The sequence below is a fragment of the Labeo rohita genome, chromosome 20, assembly GCF_022985175.1.
Source record: "Labeo rohita strain BAU-BD-2019 chromosome 20, IGBB_LRoh.1.0, whole genome shotgun sequence".
Lineage (NCBI taxonomy): Eukaryota > Metazoa > Chordata > Actinopteri > Cypriniformes > Cyprinidae > Labeo > Labeo rohita.
Genome location: NC_066888.1, coordinates 21,828,232 through 21,845,315, shown reverse-complemented (window position 1 = coordinate 21,845,315; position 17,084 = coordinate 21,828,232). Strand labels below are relative to the sequence as shown.

At 34.2% G+C, this 17,084-nt stretch overlaps 2 protein-coding genes across 3 annotated transcripts in view; one reads left to right on the top strand and one right to left on the bottom strand.

Annotated features, from left to right (window-relative positions):
• The window catches only part of atf6 (activating transcription factor 6), a 48,767-nt gene extending 44,807 nt beyond the window's left edge, over positions 1-3,960 (top strand). For both annotated transcript variants that reach the window (XM_051138658.1, XM_051138657.1), the window contains exon 16: positions 2,410-3,960. In XM_051138658.1, the coding sequence (XP_050994615.1) occupies positions 2,410-2,612 (203 nt within the window). In that variant the 3' untranslated portion in view covers positions 2,613-3,960. The remainder of the gene's footprint in view (positions 1-2,409) is intronic.
• A 1,273-nt stretch (positions 3,961-5,233) lies between these two features.
• Positions 5,234-15,907, bottom strand: olfml2ba (olfactomedin-like 2Ba). The gene is made up of 8 exons (XM_051092117.1): positions 15,534-15,907; positions 13,519-13,782; positions 13,275-13,382; positions 13,033-13,197; positions 12,154-12,337; positions 9,431-10,462; positions 7,509-7,685; positions 5,234-7,423 (listed from the first exon to the last, which is right to left on the bottom strand). The coding sequence occupies exons 1-8, from the start codon at positions 15,687-15,689 to the stop codon at positions 6,804-6,806; spliced, it is 2,706 nt and encodes a 901-aa protein (XP_050948074.1). The 5' UTR covers positions 15,690-15,907; the 3' UTR covers positions 5,234-6,803.
• Between the last annotated feature and the right edge of the window lie 1,177 nt (positions 15,908-17,084).

Genomic DNA, 17,084 nt, shown 5'->3' with positions numbered 1-17,084 from the left:
CTTGTTACATCACGGTTTTCAGATGCGGAAGTAAAATGTTCTTCACAAAAATGACTCTAGAAGCATCAGTAGCATATTTATAAGTATATTTTAAAGAAAAATTGGATTATTCTACATTATTGTTCTGTACATTTGACTCACTGGGTCTCTAACCTGTAATATACTCTTTAATGTGCACAAAGAAAACAAAATAACAACTTTATTCAACAATTTCCATTCCAAATTCACTTTTATTTTTTCCAAATTCCAAATTTCCAAATTCTAATTAATTAAAATCATGAAACCTATACAATTCAACATAAATTTATTAACAGTTTAACAAAATTACATGTTTATGGCCCTATTTTTTCTCACCTTGTTTTATTGTTACCAAATTCTGGGTTTTAGCATTAATTATTTGAATGCATAAAAACAACTTTTACTCATTCTTAATAATAGCCTTTTTTTCTTTAGAAATTCTGTGTTCGATCAAATGAAAGCATACTACATTAATTTATTTTTTAATTAATGAAAATTAAACTTTTTATTTTTTACTATTAACTTTTGAAACATGGAAGACATTATTCCTTAAAAAATAAAGTTGTAATAATTTTATTAGTATTAGATTTAGTAGTAGTCTTACGTTCTACTGAACAATAGTAATGTATTTCTGGCACAATGTCTTCAAGTTAAACCAAACTTTTATTTTGACGGGTTGCCATGTGTATATGATATGACGCTAACTGTTAGTACTCTCAGACCAGTTTTGGAGATGTTGTTCATGAGTTTATGTCTTTATTTGGTGGGACAGCAGATGCTAAAATCACTGTGAGCGTCACTAGTGCTTCAGCGTGTGTTTAGTAAACAAAACCGTGTGTTTGCACCATTCATTCACATGGAGACATGCAGATCATGCAGGATTCATTTTTAAATAGCCTTTTTGAGTCTTAAATGTTTACAGATACTAGTCCATATCTTGATTCAATTTAGATATAATGATTAATTCATCCAAACTTTGAGAAATTCTGTGACATTCCACGTTAAACAGTAAATGACGTTTTCCATCCGTGTTTTCCACATTGCGGAAATCATAGGGCCCTAGTTCATGAAAGTACCACAACACATTTGTGGTGCTGCTGATGCATACGTCGTGGTACTCTCAAGAACGTGTGTCGAAGACTGACAGGGAAAAGAAGAAATTGTTGAATAAAGTATTCTCAAACCGTCATAAAAAGTCACATGTCCTTACTACCTTTCTGCGCCTTGGCAATCCTACTGAATAAAAGTATTAATTTCTATTAATTTAATCTTAACTGATCTCAAACGGTAGTTTTCCTTTCCTTAACACCTTTTTCTTTCATGTGGGAGTCATATGTTGTGTTTACTGCTGTGTTATGTGAAAATAAAGGCCAACGTGTGACTGACCTCAATGAACCTTTGTGTAAAAGCAGCTCCTAAAATGCCTCTTAACCTCCATAGGCCACCCTGCACATCACCTGCATTTCTTTAAAGGGGTCGTCGGATGCCCATTTTCCACAAGTTGATATGATTCTTCAGGGTCTTAATGAAAAGTCTATAATATACTTTGGTTAAAAATTCTCAATGGTTGTGTAAAACAACACCCTTTTTACCTTGCCAAAATAAGCTCTGCAAAAATCATCTCATTCTGGTCGAGGCTGCTTTAAATGTAAATGAGCTCTGCTCGCCCCGCCCCTCTCTTTTCTCTGTGGAGAGACGAGCCTGTTTACTTTAGCCATGTTTAGCCGCTAAACTTGCTAACTAGCACATTATTAGGAAAGGCGATTGCAAAGATTCATAAAAAAACCCTTATACTCACTTCTGCTGTAAGTGAAGCTGGATCATGAATGATTCGCGTGAACATAGACAGATATATGTAAATCGGGAGGCGCATTCCCTTCACAAACAAATGTAATCTACTGCATCTTCAGCGGCTCAGATATTGGGAGTAAATGATGACCACTACGTTCATTATTACATCCAGCAACACAACACCTCAATCACTCAATCTGAGATATTCTTGTCTAACTTACATCCCTGCTCCGGCATCGAAACAAAGAGGGCGGACTGTTACAGCTGATCTGAGATAAAACGCTCATGTCAATCAACTATCATGGGAGCGGCTTCTGTTGGTGTGACGCCACAACAGGCATCTGAGAACAGCTCGATTTGAAAAAGGGGATATTATTTTTACGGATTAAATAAAAACCGCTGCATGGATTTTTATCATTATAGGGTAGATTTGTACATACGCTGCCAACACACATTAATGTTCAAACAACATGTAAAAGTGAACTTAGCATCCGATGACCCCTTTAACAATTATTTCCCCACAGCTGAGCACCAAGTGCTGTTTTATATAATGATTACCATTTTCTTTGCTAATACAGTTACTTTTTTGTCTCACTGCAGAGAGCATCATAAAAGACAAAGAGTTTGAGGTGATGATGCAGATCGACTGCGAGGTCATGGACACCAGGATCCTCCACATCAAGTCGTCTACCATTCCACCAATCTTGCGGGTCAATCAGACAGAAACGGACTCTTTCTATCACGCGGCCCCCAGCAACAACCAGCCTGCGGCCCCTGTCGGAGTCCTCATGGGTTCTTCTTAGTCTCAGCTCATCCACTTATTGTTTTGTTGTGAATTACAAATCTTTCATCATCATGTTTTTGTTACATAATAAGCATTTTGTGTTCATTTGTGACTGTTCTTATTCAAGTGGCATATGAGGATTTTGGTATCAACAATTGTCAAGAATTCCACCTCTTTGGAATGCATCAAGTAAGCCATTCAATACTGATGAGCCATTATAGTCTGTTGTTTTCAGCGACTACTTTTATACATCTGTCATCAGAGGCATTTATGTTTATGTACACTTTATACAAAGTGATTCTTAAGCACATTTGAGTTTGTTTGTGCTTTACAGCTGAACTACAGGGGCATTCATTATCCAAAACCTCCCAGACCAAAGTGCGATCCGCCTCAATTATTGAACGCTGTTCTGCTGTATGTGGTAGCTGTCAGGGAATTAGTTTTTAATTTTGTTTGCACTGTGCTCGTTTTGTGAATATTTATGAAGATTTATTATTTGTACCAAACTTGTTTGGTACACATTTAATGTCATTTTCAGCAACATATTCTTTAACAAAACATTTCTGTTTTTTGACATCGCTGTTGAAAATTGATTCAGCGAAGGAGGCGTTTTTGGACTTGCGATTTTCATTTGATGAATCTGATTTAGGACAGTGCTATAAACATATATATCCAAAAAAAAGAAGATATTTTTAAGTTTTTAGGTAATACTTCTGTTTAAATCTTGGTTTTTGAAGGTTAATCATTTTAGAATAATTCTAATTGCGAAAGCAGTTTGGGGTTGGGGGTCTTATGCAACATCTGTCAGTTCTTTTTAATATATTTCATGCTCTTCTGTTTTTCTTAGTGGCTTAATTGCACTTTAAATGAGGTGTGCTTGGCATAATTACAGTTGTTAAAGTAAAGTTGTGGAATAATTCATGTGGTTATTTGTACCTCATCTGTCTTTATTCACCGTGTGTGTGCCTCTATTATTCTGGCTTGTTTAGATGTGCACTTGTTTCTTGTCCTGTTTAGTTATCATTCGAAAGCAGCGTTAATATTAGCTTGTTCTTTCCAACCTGTCATCACTTTCAAAGAACCATTCCCCTTCACAGACAAGCTGAATACAATATAGGATTATTAACTTAACTCAGGTGAAGCTTTGTTCTCCAAATGTGGATGATATATTAGATTTAGTGAGGAAATTTCACATTTTGTCCTTAGCAGTGCAGTAGAAATGTCTCATTTGAAATGTCTCAGCAACATTTTTATTCAGAATATATGTAATTTTTGCATTTTTGGAAAGTTTTTGTTGTTTGTTCATAGCAATGACAGCGATGAGAGCTATTTTGTAACAATGCAACGAAATAAACACTGGACTCAAGGTTGTGGGTGATTTGTGTGCATCTTTTGTTTTTACGACACAGACCGAGTCTTATGTCAGTCTGACTTTGCTTTCCGAAATTGAAGGTTTGTGTAAATGTGGGGTCTGAGGCGCTGTAAAGTGCTGATTATAGGTAATTTCAAAGGCTGGGGTAAACAGTGTTTTAGGGTTGAAGTATGGTAGATGTGTTTTGTTTGTCCCGATTTAGCTCTGTGGATCAAGGGGTTTACAGTGTAGCACTTTGCTCTCATCTACAGTGACCAATGAGAAGGACTGTGCTGAGAACACTCTCACTTCACATCTTCACTGTGAAAGGAAAACCAGTGCCAAAGTCTTATTTAACTCATTTTATTGCAGCCATTTTCTGAGTCTGACAGAGATTTGAATTTCTTAAGTGCTAAAACATGAAATGAAACTGCAATAAAATATGCATAAAAAGATATCAAACATACTGATGGAAAAAAAAACACACTGATAATGTGCCCAAACACTGTCTACTCTTGTATTACTGAAACGATACAATTGCAAACTTTATTTTTTTATATGCAAGTAATAGCTTGTTAAAAAAAACAACAACTTTGAGATACGTTTATGAAAATACAAATTGTATTTTTTTACATTCATCAATCCCATGTTTTAGGTTTTATATTACAGTATATACAACGTATTCTACTGGATTTAAGAATACAACACCTCAAAACTTATAATTAAAATAACTCTGCCAGCCTTACGAGAGGTATATATGGAAGCCTGTTTCCGTCACTGAATAAAAAACGTAAAAAGGTAATTACGACTTTTTAATCTCACAATTCTGACTTTTTTTCAGAATTGCGAGAATAGATAGATTTTTTTTTCTCAGAATTGTGATACAAACTCTCAATTCTGAGAAATAAAGTCAGAATTGAGTGATATAAACTTGTTAAATTGTGACTTCTTTTTCTCAGAATTGACCGTTTTTATCTCGCAATTTATTTTTCCTCAGTTTATATCTCGCAATTGACCGTTCGCAAAACAGCTTGATTGACAGGCCACCTGACCAATCATAACCCCCAATCTGCCATTCTGTCTGACAAACAAATCAGACAATTTTCTCAGAATTGTGAGTTTATATCTCGCAATTGTGACTTTTTTCGTAAAATTCTACGAAAAAAGACAATTGCGAGATATAAATTCTAAGAAAAAAGTCACAATTGCAAGATATAAATTCACAATTCTGAGTTTATATCTCACAATTGTGACTTTTTTTCTCTGAATTGTGAGTTTATATCTCACAATTGTGATTTATTTTTTTTTTTCTCAAAATTGTGTTTATAACTCACAATTGTGACTTTTTTTTGTCTTAGAATTGCAAGATTATGTCTGGCAATTGTGACGTTTTCTCACAATTGTGAGTTTATATCTCGAAATTGACCATTCGCAAACAGCTTGATTGACAGGCCACCAATCATAATGCCGAATCTGCCATTCTGTCCGACAAACAAATCAGACAATTTTCTCTGAATTGTAAGTTGATATCATGCAATTGTGACTTTTTTTTTAGAATTGTGAGTTAATATCTCGCAATTGTGACTTTTTTCTTAGAATTGTGAGCTTGTGTCTCACAACTGAGACTTTTTTCTCTTAATTCTGAGTTTATATCTCACAGTTGTTTTTTTTTTATTTAGAATTGTAGGTTAACATCTTGCAATTGTGACTTTTTTTCTCTGAATTCTGAGTTTATAACACAATTGTGACTTTCTTGTCTCAGAATTGCAAGATTATGTCTGGCAATTGTGACGACTTCTCAGAATTGTGAGTTTATATCTCACATTTCTGACTTTATAACATGCAATTGCAATTTGAGTCAGAATTGTGATATATAAACTTGCAATTCTGAGAACATAAAAGTATTTTTCCCCCTCAAAATAGGACTTTATGCTGCAATTGTAAGTTTATCAACTGCGAATCTCACAATTTTGAGGAAAAAAAATGCGAGGGGCGGAAAAAGTTAGCAAAAACCCGCAAGAAAAAAAATCAAAATTGTGAGTTTTAATCTTGCAATTCTGATTTTATAACAGACAATTGTGAGTTTATATCAGAACTGTGAGATGAAAAATTCGCAATTACCTTTTATTTTTTTATTCAGTGTCGGAAACGGACTTCCATAGTTATAGCTATAAACACGAAGAGGTTTGTTTTCATAGTGCAAAAGCAAGCGACAATACCTAAAGAAATGGCCATCGATGCAAACTGCAAAGCTCATATAGCTGCAGCGTTTGGGTGTTAGGAAATTCAGTTAAAGGGATAGTTCACCCAAAAATGAAAATTCTGTCATTAATTGCTCAAACTCATGTCGTTCTAAACCCGTAAGACCTTCGTTCATCTTCAGAACACGAATTAAGATATTTCTGAATAAATCTTGAGAGCTTTCTGACCCTGCATAGACAGCAATAGTACTACGATGTTCAAGGTGCAGAAAATTAGTAAGGATATCATTAAAATTGTCCACGTGACATCGGTGGTTCAATCGTAATTTTAGGAAGCTATGAGAATACTTTTTGTGCACAAAGAAACTAAAAATAACGACTTTAACAATTCACTTCTCTTCCTTGTCAACTTTCGACATGTTCATTAGAGTACTACGACGCATGACACAATTTTCATTTTTGGGTGAAGTATCCCTTTAAGAAAGTTGCTTTTCTTTGTTATCACCATAAATGTAACAACATGTCCGTTTTTACACTTGAAAACAGCATATTAATAAGTATATTAAACTACATGAAGTAAAGAAAAGCTACGTGAACTGATCCACAATCCACTTGAACACATTTACGGTTTCTTCTATTTTGTGCAAATTACCTATTTCTACAGTGGGTCTACATATGCAAACTGAATATTATAAGTGACCTGATGTCCGTTATCCCAGGCGTACAACACCCTCTCTTTGGGGTTGTAATCGATCTGGGTGATGTAAGTATAGTTGTTGCTAAAAGGCAGGTGAGGGATCACCTGAGTGTTGGTGTGGGTGTCAAAGGCGTAGGACAGTTTGGCGTCTTGCTGATTGTAGCTATCCGTCGCGTAAAGAACGCCGCATACGATAAAGCAATTACCGTAGCGATTGCGTCGCAGCCCAGTCCTCCATGTGGTTTCACGCTTCATGCTTAAATCAATGGGGTTCAGGCGGCTCAAGACGATCATTTCCTGCAAGAAGCCCTCGTCGTCCAGCGCCGGGTAGATCACCCAAAGTCCGCTTTCATCGACCGCCAGATCCATGTCTGAGTTTCCTCTCCATCTCCACGTGGACACGTCGTCGTCGTCAAACACAGCATCGTGCAGCATGGTCCAGGCAGCCACGTAACGCAACCGCAGGTCGTACTTAATAATGTCTCGAGAGAATGCGCGGTTGTAATAGAAAGCACCGTTGTAGACCACGTGGCCGGTGCCGATCCAGTTATAAGGCAGCTTGTAGGAATTCGTGAAGCGGCCTTAAATGAAAATAAGAAAACAAAACTAGTAAAATTGCTTATTTGTACTATTCTGAGCTTGTTTATCTGAAATAAAACGCCATACCGTGTTTGAAAACATCCATGTTGCGGAATTCCAGTAGGTTGTTGCCATAATAATAGTTTGTGATGTAGATTTTGTCATCCTTTGCCAGTGGATCTTTCATCCAAGCGCCCTCATTACGACCGTATGTATTGTGTGTGACGGGCTCTGAGATTGTGGCCAAGGTGTCCTTACACATTCCTGCATATGAAACCAGAATTAAAACCACAATTATGATGGTGTTTGAATAATTTTTGTGCAAAACTATGCAAACTTTCTGAATTCATTCTGAATTAAACTCTGACATTTCTAACAGTAGTTTTAGATTTACAGCATCATCACTTTGTGATAATGGAAAATGTTTTGCTTTTATAAATTTGTATAATTATGTATATAGTGTTTTTTTTTTACTTTCATAATTGGTACAAGTATTTAAACATTATTATTTAAAAATATGAATAATTAACATTTTAACTGAGTTTCACCAGTTGAAGTGCTGATGGAAAATGTTTTGCTTTTATGAATTGGTATAATTATTTATATGTTGTATTTATCATTTTTTACTTTCATAATTGGTGCAAGTATTTAAAATTAATATTTAAAAATATTAATAATTAAAATGTTAACTGAGTTTTACAGCATCAGTTTATTTGTTGATGGAAAATGTTTTGATTTTAGAAGTTGGCATAATTATATATGTTGTATTTATTTTTTTACTTTAATAATTGGAACAAGTATTTAAAATTAATATTTGAAAATATTAATAACCAAAATGTTAATTTAGTTTTAAGGCATCACATCATCAGTTTAAGTGATAATGGAAAAAGTTTTGCTTTTATAAATTGGTATAATTATTTATACATTGTATTTACTTGTTTTGTACTTTCATAACTGGTATAATTATTGAAAAATTAATATTTAAAAATATTAATACTTAAAAATTTAATTGAGTTTTACAGCATCATCATTTTAAGTAAAATAAAATGTTTTGCTTTCATAAATTCATATAATTATTTATATGTTGTAATGATTTTTTTTTTTTACTTTCATAATTGGTACAGGTACTTAGGTCATTATTATGTAAAAATATTAATAATTTAATTTTTAATTGAGTTTACAGCATCAATTTAAGTCATGACAGGAAATGTTTTGCTTTTATAAAGTAGTATAATTTATATGTTGTATTATATTTTTTTACTTTTTTAGAAATGGTACAAGTATATAAAAAATAACATTTAAAATATTAATAATTAAAATTTTAAGTTTTACATCATCAATTTAAGTAAAACAAAAAATATTTTTGGCATAATTATTTGTACATTGTATTTTTTTACTTTCATAACTGGTACAGGTATTTAGCAATGATTATCTGAAAATAGTAATAATTAAAATTTTAATTGAGTTTTACAGAAACAATTTAAGTGAAGACGGAAAATGTTTTACTTTTATAAATTGGACTAATTATTTGTTATATATTTTTTACTTTCAGAATTGGTACAATTATTTAAAAATGAATATTTTTAATAATTAAAATATTAATTAAAATATTACAGCATCATCCGTTTAAGTGATGATGCAAAATGTTTTGTTATTATTATTATTTATGTGTTGCATTTATTTATTTATATATTTATTTTACTTTCATAAGTATTTAAAAATGAATATTTTAAAATATGAATTTTCAAAGTTTTACAGCATCGTCAGTTTAAGTGATGATGGACATTTTTTTGCTTTTATAAATTGATGCTTTATTTATTTTACTTTTATAATTGGTATTAGTATTTTAAATATTTTTAAAAATTAACAATTCAAATTTTATTGATAAATAAAATCAGTACTGTCAAAATAAGTCTGCTTGGTATCCACACCACACATATAATTATTTTACATTTATTTGAACATTTATAGCAAATAAATAATAAATAAACAGTAATAACATAACACACCTGACTTCTTTTGAGGTTCATCTCCCACGCTCTCTTCAACCACAGTTTGTACAGCTTTCCTGTCTTTCATTTCCCTCTCTACCACTACCTCTTCCTCTTCATCCCAGCTTATGCTATATTTACGTTTGCCAGGTTTGCTTGTGGTTGTGCTGGTGGTTGTTGTGGTGGTAGTTTTTGTAGTAGTCATTAAAGACGGCACTGAGGTTAATGTCTGTTTGGGACTCATCTTGGGTAAGTGGGTAACTGAGTTTGTCTTGCTTCCACTGCCATGAGGTGACGCCACAATGTCAGCTCTTGTATGAGCAATCGATCCTAATGAGCTTTCAGTGACTGTTAAAGTGTCCGAATGAGGAGTTGGTAATGGTGTTATTTTCTTAAATGTGCTTTGAGTTAATCTCTCCATTGGTTTACCAGTGTAAAAAGCATTTTCTTTGAGATTTTCCTTAGTAACAATTCCACTTTGGGTCGCAGAAGATACAGATGTTTCCTTTTCATCGGTCCCATTGGTGGTAATCTCTATCAGGGTTGGCTCTGGAGCCACTACTTTAGCAGCAGCTGCTGTGACTGACTCATTTGTTTTTATGTGGCCCAGATTGGATGACCTGACCAGCATGTTTTGAGCTTGTCTCACAGATGGACTTGAGGGCTCCACGTTGCTTGCCTCCATTTTTTTGACGATGGTTTGAGGGTTTGTACGTTCCTTGGGGGCGGTGACCTTCAAGTGATCCATCACAGCAGGTGTCGGTGTGGTCCTCTCATCTCCTGTCGCGCTGTCTGTGGTGGAGCGACTGGTTTGAGTCCGAACGGATATCGGTTCAGTAGGCATTTTAATCAGCAAGGCAGAGTCCAACAGTCCAGCAAATGGAGTTTGAAGGCCATTTTGTGCAGTTCCCACATTTGAAACTTCACTCTTGGGTTTTGGTTGGAGAGACCACGCCTTGATGAGCGGCCTAAAGTGGCGAGTTTTGTGATGAAGGAGCTGCTCGTCGGCAAACAGATCAATTGGGCTGTCACCGCTGTGATTTTCATCTACTGCAATGAAATACAAACAAAGGGTTTCACAGCAATGTCACAGAAGAACCATTTTAGGTTCGCCAAAAAATCTTTGTTCTTTTTTCTTAGTGTAAAGAACTTTTTTTCCAATTTAACTTTTTCTTTAATGCCGAAGGAAGCCTATGGGTGAGACTTCCAGTTCATTAGCCGCTATAGGGAAATAACAAGAAGAATAACAACATGCAGTAAACGGTAAAACTGTTTGCACTACAAACCAATGTGTTCATACAGCTGAAGTCAAAAGTTTACATACACCTTGCAGAATCTGCAAAATGTTATTTTACCCTAATAAGAGAAATCATACAAAATGCATGTTATTTTTTATTTAGTACTGACCTGAATAAGATATTTCACATAAGAGATGTTTACACATAGTCCACAAAAGAAAATAATAGTTGAATTTATAAAAATTGACCGCGTTCAAAAGTTTACACACGATTGATTCTTAATGCTGCGTTGTGACCTGAATGATCCACAGCTGTTTTTTTTTGTTTAGTGCTAGTTCATGAGTCCCTTGTTTGTCCTGAACAGTTAAACTGCCCGTTGTTCCTCAGAAAAGTCTTTCAGGTCCCACAAATTCTTTGGTTTTACAGCATTTTTGTTTATTTGAACCCTTTCCAACAATGACTGTATGGTTTTGAGATCCATCTTTTCACACTGAGGGACTCATATGCAACTATTAAAGAAGGTTCAAATACTCACTGATGCTTTAGAAGGAAAAACGATGCATTAAGCGGGGGTGAAAACTTTTGAACATAATGAAAATGTGTACATTTTTCTTATTTTGCCTAAATCTCTTTTTTTTTTTTTTATTTAGTGCTGCCCTTCAGAAGCTACAGAAGATACTTACATGTTCCCTAGAAGACAAAATAAGTAAAATTTACCATGATCTTTAAATTCGACAAGTTTTCACCCCCCCAGGTCTTAATGAATTGTGTTTTCTTCTGAAGCATCAGTGAGCGTTTGAATCTTCTGTAATAGTTGCAGAAGATTTGTGGGACCAGAATGATTTTTCTGAAGAACAGCGGGCAGTTTAACTTCAGGACAAACAGGGGACTCATGAACAACTATCACTAAACAAAAATATGACACAGTGGATCATTCAGGTAACAACACAGTATTAAGAATCAAGTGTATGTAAACTTTTAAATGGGGTCCTTTTTATAAATTAAACTATTATTTAATCTTGTGGACTGTATGTAGAAGTCTTTTATGTGAAATATCTTATTCAGGTCATTAGTAAATAAAGAATAACATGCATTTTGTATGATCCCTCTTATTTTGGTTAAATAATTAACATTTTGCAGATTCTGCAGGGTGTATGTAAACTTTTGACTTCAACTGCAATTAACCCATTTTAGAAGGTTTTCATTTATAAAGTTACTAATGCATTAAAAAAATATGGTAAGACACACCAATTTGCAATACCAAGCAGCAAAACAAGTTGTTTCAAACAGCTAAAAAATAGCTGGACCCAGAATGAGACCTTACGGGAAGAAAAAGGTGGATAGAAAAGTTCTATGGGTGTTTCTATTAATGTTATGGAGGTCATTCATGGAACCAGAGTTACCAAAATAGAACTTTAATTTTTAAGAATGTTTCCAATTTCTCCGAACTTCTCCTTCTGAGAACTTTGAATGTAGATGCTGAAATCCCACATTTATACTTACAGTTCTCCTCTGTGTCTGGTTCATCCACTGGGTCAGATTTATAGTATGTGATTCCCCTAATAATTATTTTTGGTTGCTTCTCCCTCCCTTGGCGCTCTTGTTCTTGCAAAGCTGCGACGGCCTTGTTTAGGTCTGATCCGCTGCTCTTCAGAAGGTCTCCCACAAACTTTTCCTCATATTTACTCTGTTAAGTAGACCAGAGGACACTGTGATATTGCAGACTTTGAGATATTAAGCAATAAAGTCATAGTTTACCCAAAACTTAAGTTTAATGATGTCCTTACTACCTTTCTGGGTCATCAAAAATTTCTTAATTTTAATTTCTTAAATGCTTTTTAAATGTGTTTTTTTGGTTGTGGGACAGCAGTTTGCACCAATTTTGTAGAATGGCCCATAAAGCAAACATATCTCTTCACAGAACATGGATTAAATCACTTAATTCATAAGGATTCATTTTACAATGATTTATGACCTTTTTGAATCTTCTACATTTTGAGCACCTGGACTTTCATTAAATTTCATTAAAAATATCTTAATTTGTGTTATGAATATTAAACAGAGTCTTATGAGTTTGGAATGACATGAGTAAATGATAACACATTATTATATAGATCATCTGCTTTGGATCTTTGATAGTCCAAATCATTTGGCTCTTTTCATGCTAGCTTATGTAAGAAGTGACAGTGGGATAAATTAGTGCAAGTTTCAAGTCGCAACATGAGGTCACTTTTGACTCCGAGACAGAGATTCTAAGCAAATAAATAACTGCTCACAGCAGGTGGGCCATTTCACTGCCTGACTTAATGTAATGTTTGGATTGTTACGTATTAGACATGATACTTATGTAATGCAACATTTGTTTTAAAGAGCACCTCCCACCTCTATGTGCTGAAAAGCAGCTGCCTCGTCATTCTGCTCTCTCAGACCGGTCCTCTTCTCCTGCAGTTGTGGAGGCAGAGTTGTAGGTGAAGATGTGGGCGGCTGTGGATTTGGAGAGGTGCTCTTTGTGTTCGACTGCTCCTCGGTCTGGTTGTTTAGCACCATCTGTCAGTAATAAAACTCATTAATAATATGCTTAATATACATAAGATAAGAACACAAACAAAAAAAAAATCACTTACTTTTTCAATAGTGTCCATGCGGTCAAGAAGCTTTGTGGTGACTGAGTGCAATTTCAATAGATCCATACCATAGAAGGAGCCCTCCAGCAATTCCAGTACAGTTGACAGCTGTAACGATGAAGTAAATTCCATCATGGCAAGAGCTGGTTTTCATTTAAGCAGTAGGAAATGTTATGCATTCATATCCTGCTATATTTTGAACTTATTCTTGTCTACGATATCCATCTGCGGATGTTCTGGTCACCTTGATATTATCTTTCCCAGCTTCTTGCAGCTTCTTCAACCGGAAGTCACCCTCACAGGGGTTCAAAGCCGACGGAGGTGCAATGCATGCACATTTGCAGTGGGGTCCTGACGTGATGGTCTCCACCGTATAGAAATCCTGAGGCGTCGCGTGACCATCCCGAATCCGCTGACACGCGCTCGCGCTCAGAGGTCTGACAACACATTTACAGCCACAGTCAGAGCCTTCCGAAAGCGCTTTCACTTTGTCATAATCACCCAGCAGCTACAAAGAAAAGAGGATGGATGCATTTTCCAGCCAGCAAAATCACTGCACTTTGTTGCATTGTAACACATCTGACTGTTGTCATTTGTATATTGATGTGCACTGTAATGTGGATTATTATTACTCAGTTACCAATGTTGTAAAATCTATTAATTTTTCTAGTACATTTTCTAGTAACTTTCATTAATAACTAGTGCTGTCAAAACGATTAATCGTGATTATTCGCATCCAAAATATACGTTTGTTTACATAACGTAACAAATATACACACATACATATATATTTAAGAACTAAATGTAATATATTTATATATACTATAAATAATATATAAATATGAATTAGTGCTGTCAAACAATTAATCGCGATTAATCACATACAAAATACGTTTTTGTGTACATAATATGTGAGTACTTCGTATATTACGTAGATATAAATACACATGCATGTATATATTAAAGAAAAATATATTGTTTATATATACAATTTTATATTTATATAAATTATATATAAATATAAATATATACATATTTTTAAAAATATATACATATGTCTGTGTATTTATATGTACATAATAAATATACACATGCGATTAATCGTGATTAATCATTTCACAGCACTAATATGAATACATACGTGTAAATATTTCTTAAATATATCCATGTATGTTTGTGTATTTATATACATAAGCACAGGCACATAACATGAAAACACAAACTTTTATTTTGTATGCAGTTAATCACAATTAATCGATTTGACAGCACTATTAATAACATTAACACACTTACTTTTATTCAAACACTATGCGAATTACGCAAGACTTACATTATTATTTTTTTACAACTGTGAATAATTTGCATTTCGCCAAACAAAATCAGAATCAGCCCTATCAGTTATCAAAACAGTTAGCAAAACTATCTTAAAGATTTTTTTTTAAACAAAACAATTTTTAAACAAAATTGTATGATTTAATATGAAAATAGGATAGGCAATGACACAATAAATAATGTCAGTACTTATTTTTTGTGTATCCTCCAATACGATTGCTCCAGCAGCCTACAGTTGCTATGGTTAATTCCTCGGGAGAACCAATTGCCTGAAGACTATCCACTTTTTTCTTCCAGCAAGAGTGGGCACCGCCTTTTGTAAATTTTATGGGTCTGACTTCTGGTCTCATTGATGTCCAGCTAATTTTATCTGGCTTATTTTGCAGCTTGAAATTGCAAATTATGGTATTACCATATTATTTTAAATTAATGTCTTAATTTTGAGCACACTGGTTTGTAGTGCAAACAGTTTTACTGTTTAGTTACCGTTATTCTTCACGTTATTTCCCTATAGCGGATAATGAACCGGAAGTCTCACCCACAGGCTTACTTCTGTGTTGAAGAATAACATAATATAATATTTTTTTCTTTGAAAATGCTGTTTACACGAGTCAATTTATTGACTATTATTTACTATTTATTTACTATTTAAGAAAGTAAAACCGGCATACTTTTTAATTCTCCCAATTCGCCCCCACATTCAAATAGTTAGAAATGTCATAAAACTTCTTCTATTAACCTATATTGGAGTAACATTTTTTTAGCATATTTTTAAAGGCTATTCGTGAATTTATATATATGTTAGGCATTATGTAGAGATTGCAAAATTATTAATGAAAGTTATCATGAAGTGTACTAACATTGCAGGTTATGAAGAAGCTGCACAACCATAAGCTATAACTGTTAAGCGCTGATGAAGAGTCTTACCTGACTTAATATATTTTCTTGATTATCTCTTTCAACTTGCAAAGTGTCGTTTTGTTCATTCGTGTTCTCCAAAAGTCGCTGGTATGATTTCGGAGCGGCCGAAGTAAGAGCGAATGTCATGAGGCATAAAACGCACCGAATTCCCATCGCAGTCATCGTGCAAGGTGTGTGATAAAATCCCTCTAAATGTATGCCACTTTAAATTGTGCGTGCAAATGGGGCTTTTCCTCTTCAGAAATGATAAACCATCAAACAGATCTCCATTTGCACTGCCCTCCAGGTGAAATAAATGAAACGGGATGAGGTTTTGCAAAAGTCCAAAAGAGGTAAAGTCCAGATGAGGGCAGGTGCCTGGTCCTCAGCATGAAACTGCTTTGAGAAGAAGCAGGAGTGACGTGACATTTGAGCTGAAATGAGGGGGCTGGATGGAGAGACGCACGGAGCACGCTGAACGTTGCGCGCACGGATCCATAACCGCATAATGTTCACTAATCATAACAATAGACGAACTATATATATATATATATATATATATATTTTTTTTTTTTAAAAAGAGAAAAAGAAAAACAACTTATACCTGTCATAAGAAGAGCTATTTCTGTAGAGTAAACTTTATGTGAACATTATTAAAGTTATATAAATATTTATATGGAATTTCGTAAATGTGTTTGTTGACTAATAAAAACATTTACAATGACAACATGGGGCGCACCTGTGCAGTGACGTCATGCACACAGCCGGGAATATTGCATTTAGATCTAAAAATGACCCAATAACCCCCAACATTATTTTTCTAAATTCGTTTTATTAATAAGTCCATTTTGTGCAATAAGTGGGAACAAGCGTTCTGATTTCATCATGTGTGCAGAGGGTTTTACTTTTTTCTGTGCGACATCACGCGTGGCACTCGAAGTATTACAGCGCCACCTAGTGTGTGTTAAGATACACATAAAAATATGCACACCAATACGCAGTACAAGTTCGTTCTTTTTCTTATCTGCAAGTGCAAGGTGTTGTAACACTATTATGAACCACTAGTGGTCAGTGTTGCTCCATATTACTGTTAATGCGTTAAACAGAATCAACCCACTCTCTCTGGCCATCAGTGGTTAAGTTTAGCCTTTAATTTCCACAGAACCGGTGGTAGTAAACTAAGTATAGTGTGACTAATATGTCACTTAAACAAGTAACTGAACAAGTAACACAGTGTAATTTAAACAGATAGGCCCTTACTAAAAAAACCTGTGTTCATATTGACTAAATGAACCAAAATGTTACAACAAAAGGCTCCAACATTTTATAACAAATATTAAAGAATATTTTGTCCCACAGAAGTGCATCCACCATGTTTAAAAAAAAGTATATTTATAAATATAAATTTAGGTTTGGTTCATCATTTATCATATTTTTAAATAAATTGCATCATAAAAAAACACATTTCAGAAACGTGAGGTTTGAGTTGCCTTTAAAATTAAAAAATGGGTTTGTGTTCTTTAAAAAAAACACCTTGCGCAGATATACCGTGATTTTTTATGATAAATATATGTTTTT

Excerpts from the sequence above, each read along its gene's own strand:
- olfml2ba (XM_051092117.1), bottom strand. The coding sequence starts at position 15,689 with ATGACTGCGATGGGAATTCGGTGCGTTTTATGCCTCATGACATTCGCT. Across the intron at positions 13,198-13,274 it reads GCATGGACACTATTGAAAAA|ATGGTGCTAAACAACCAGAC; the intron begins GTAAGTGATTTT and ends TATTACTGACAG. Across the intron at positions 12,338-13,032 it reads CTGCTTTTCAGCACATAGAG|AGTAAATATGAGGAAAAGTT; the intron begins GTGGGAGGTGCT and ends TCTACTTAACAG.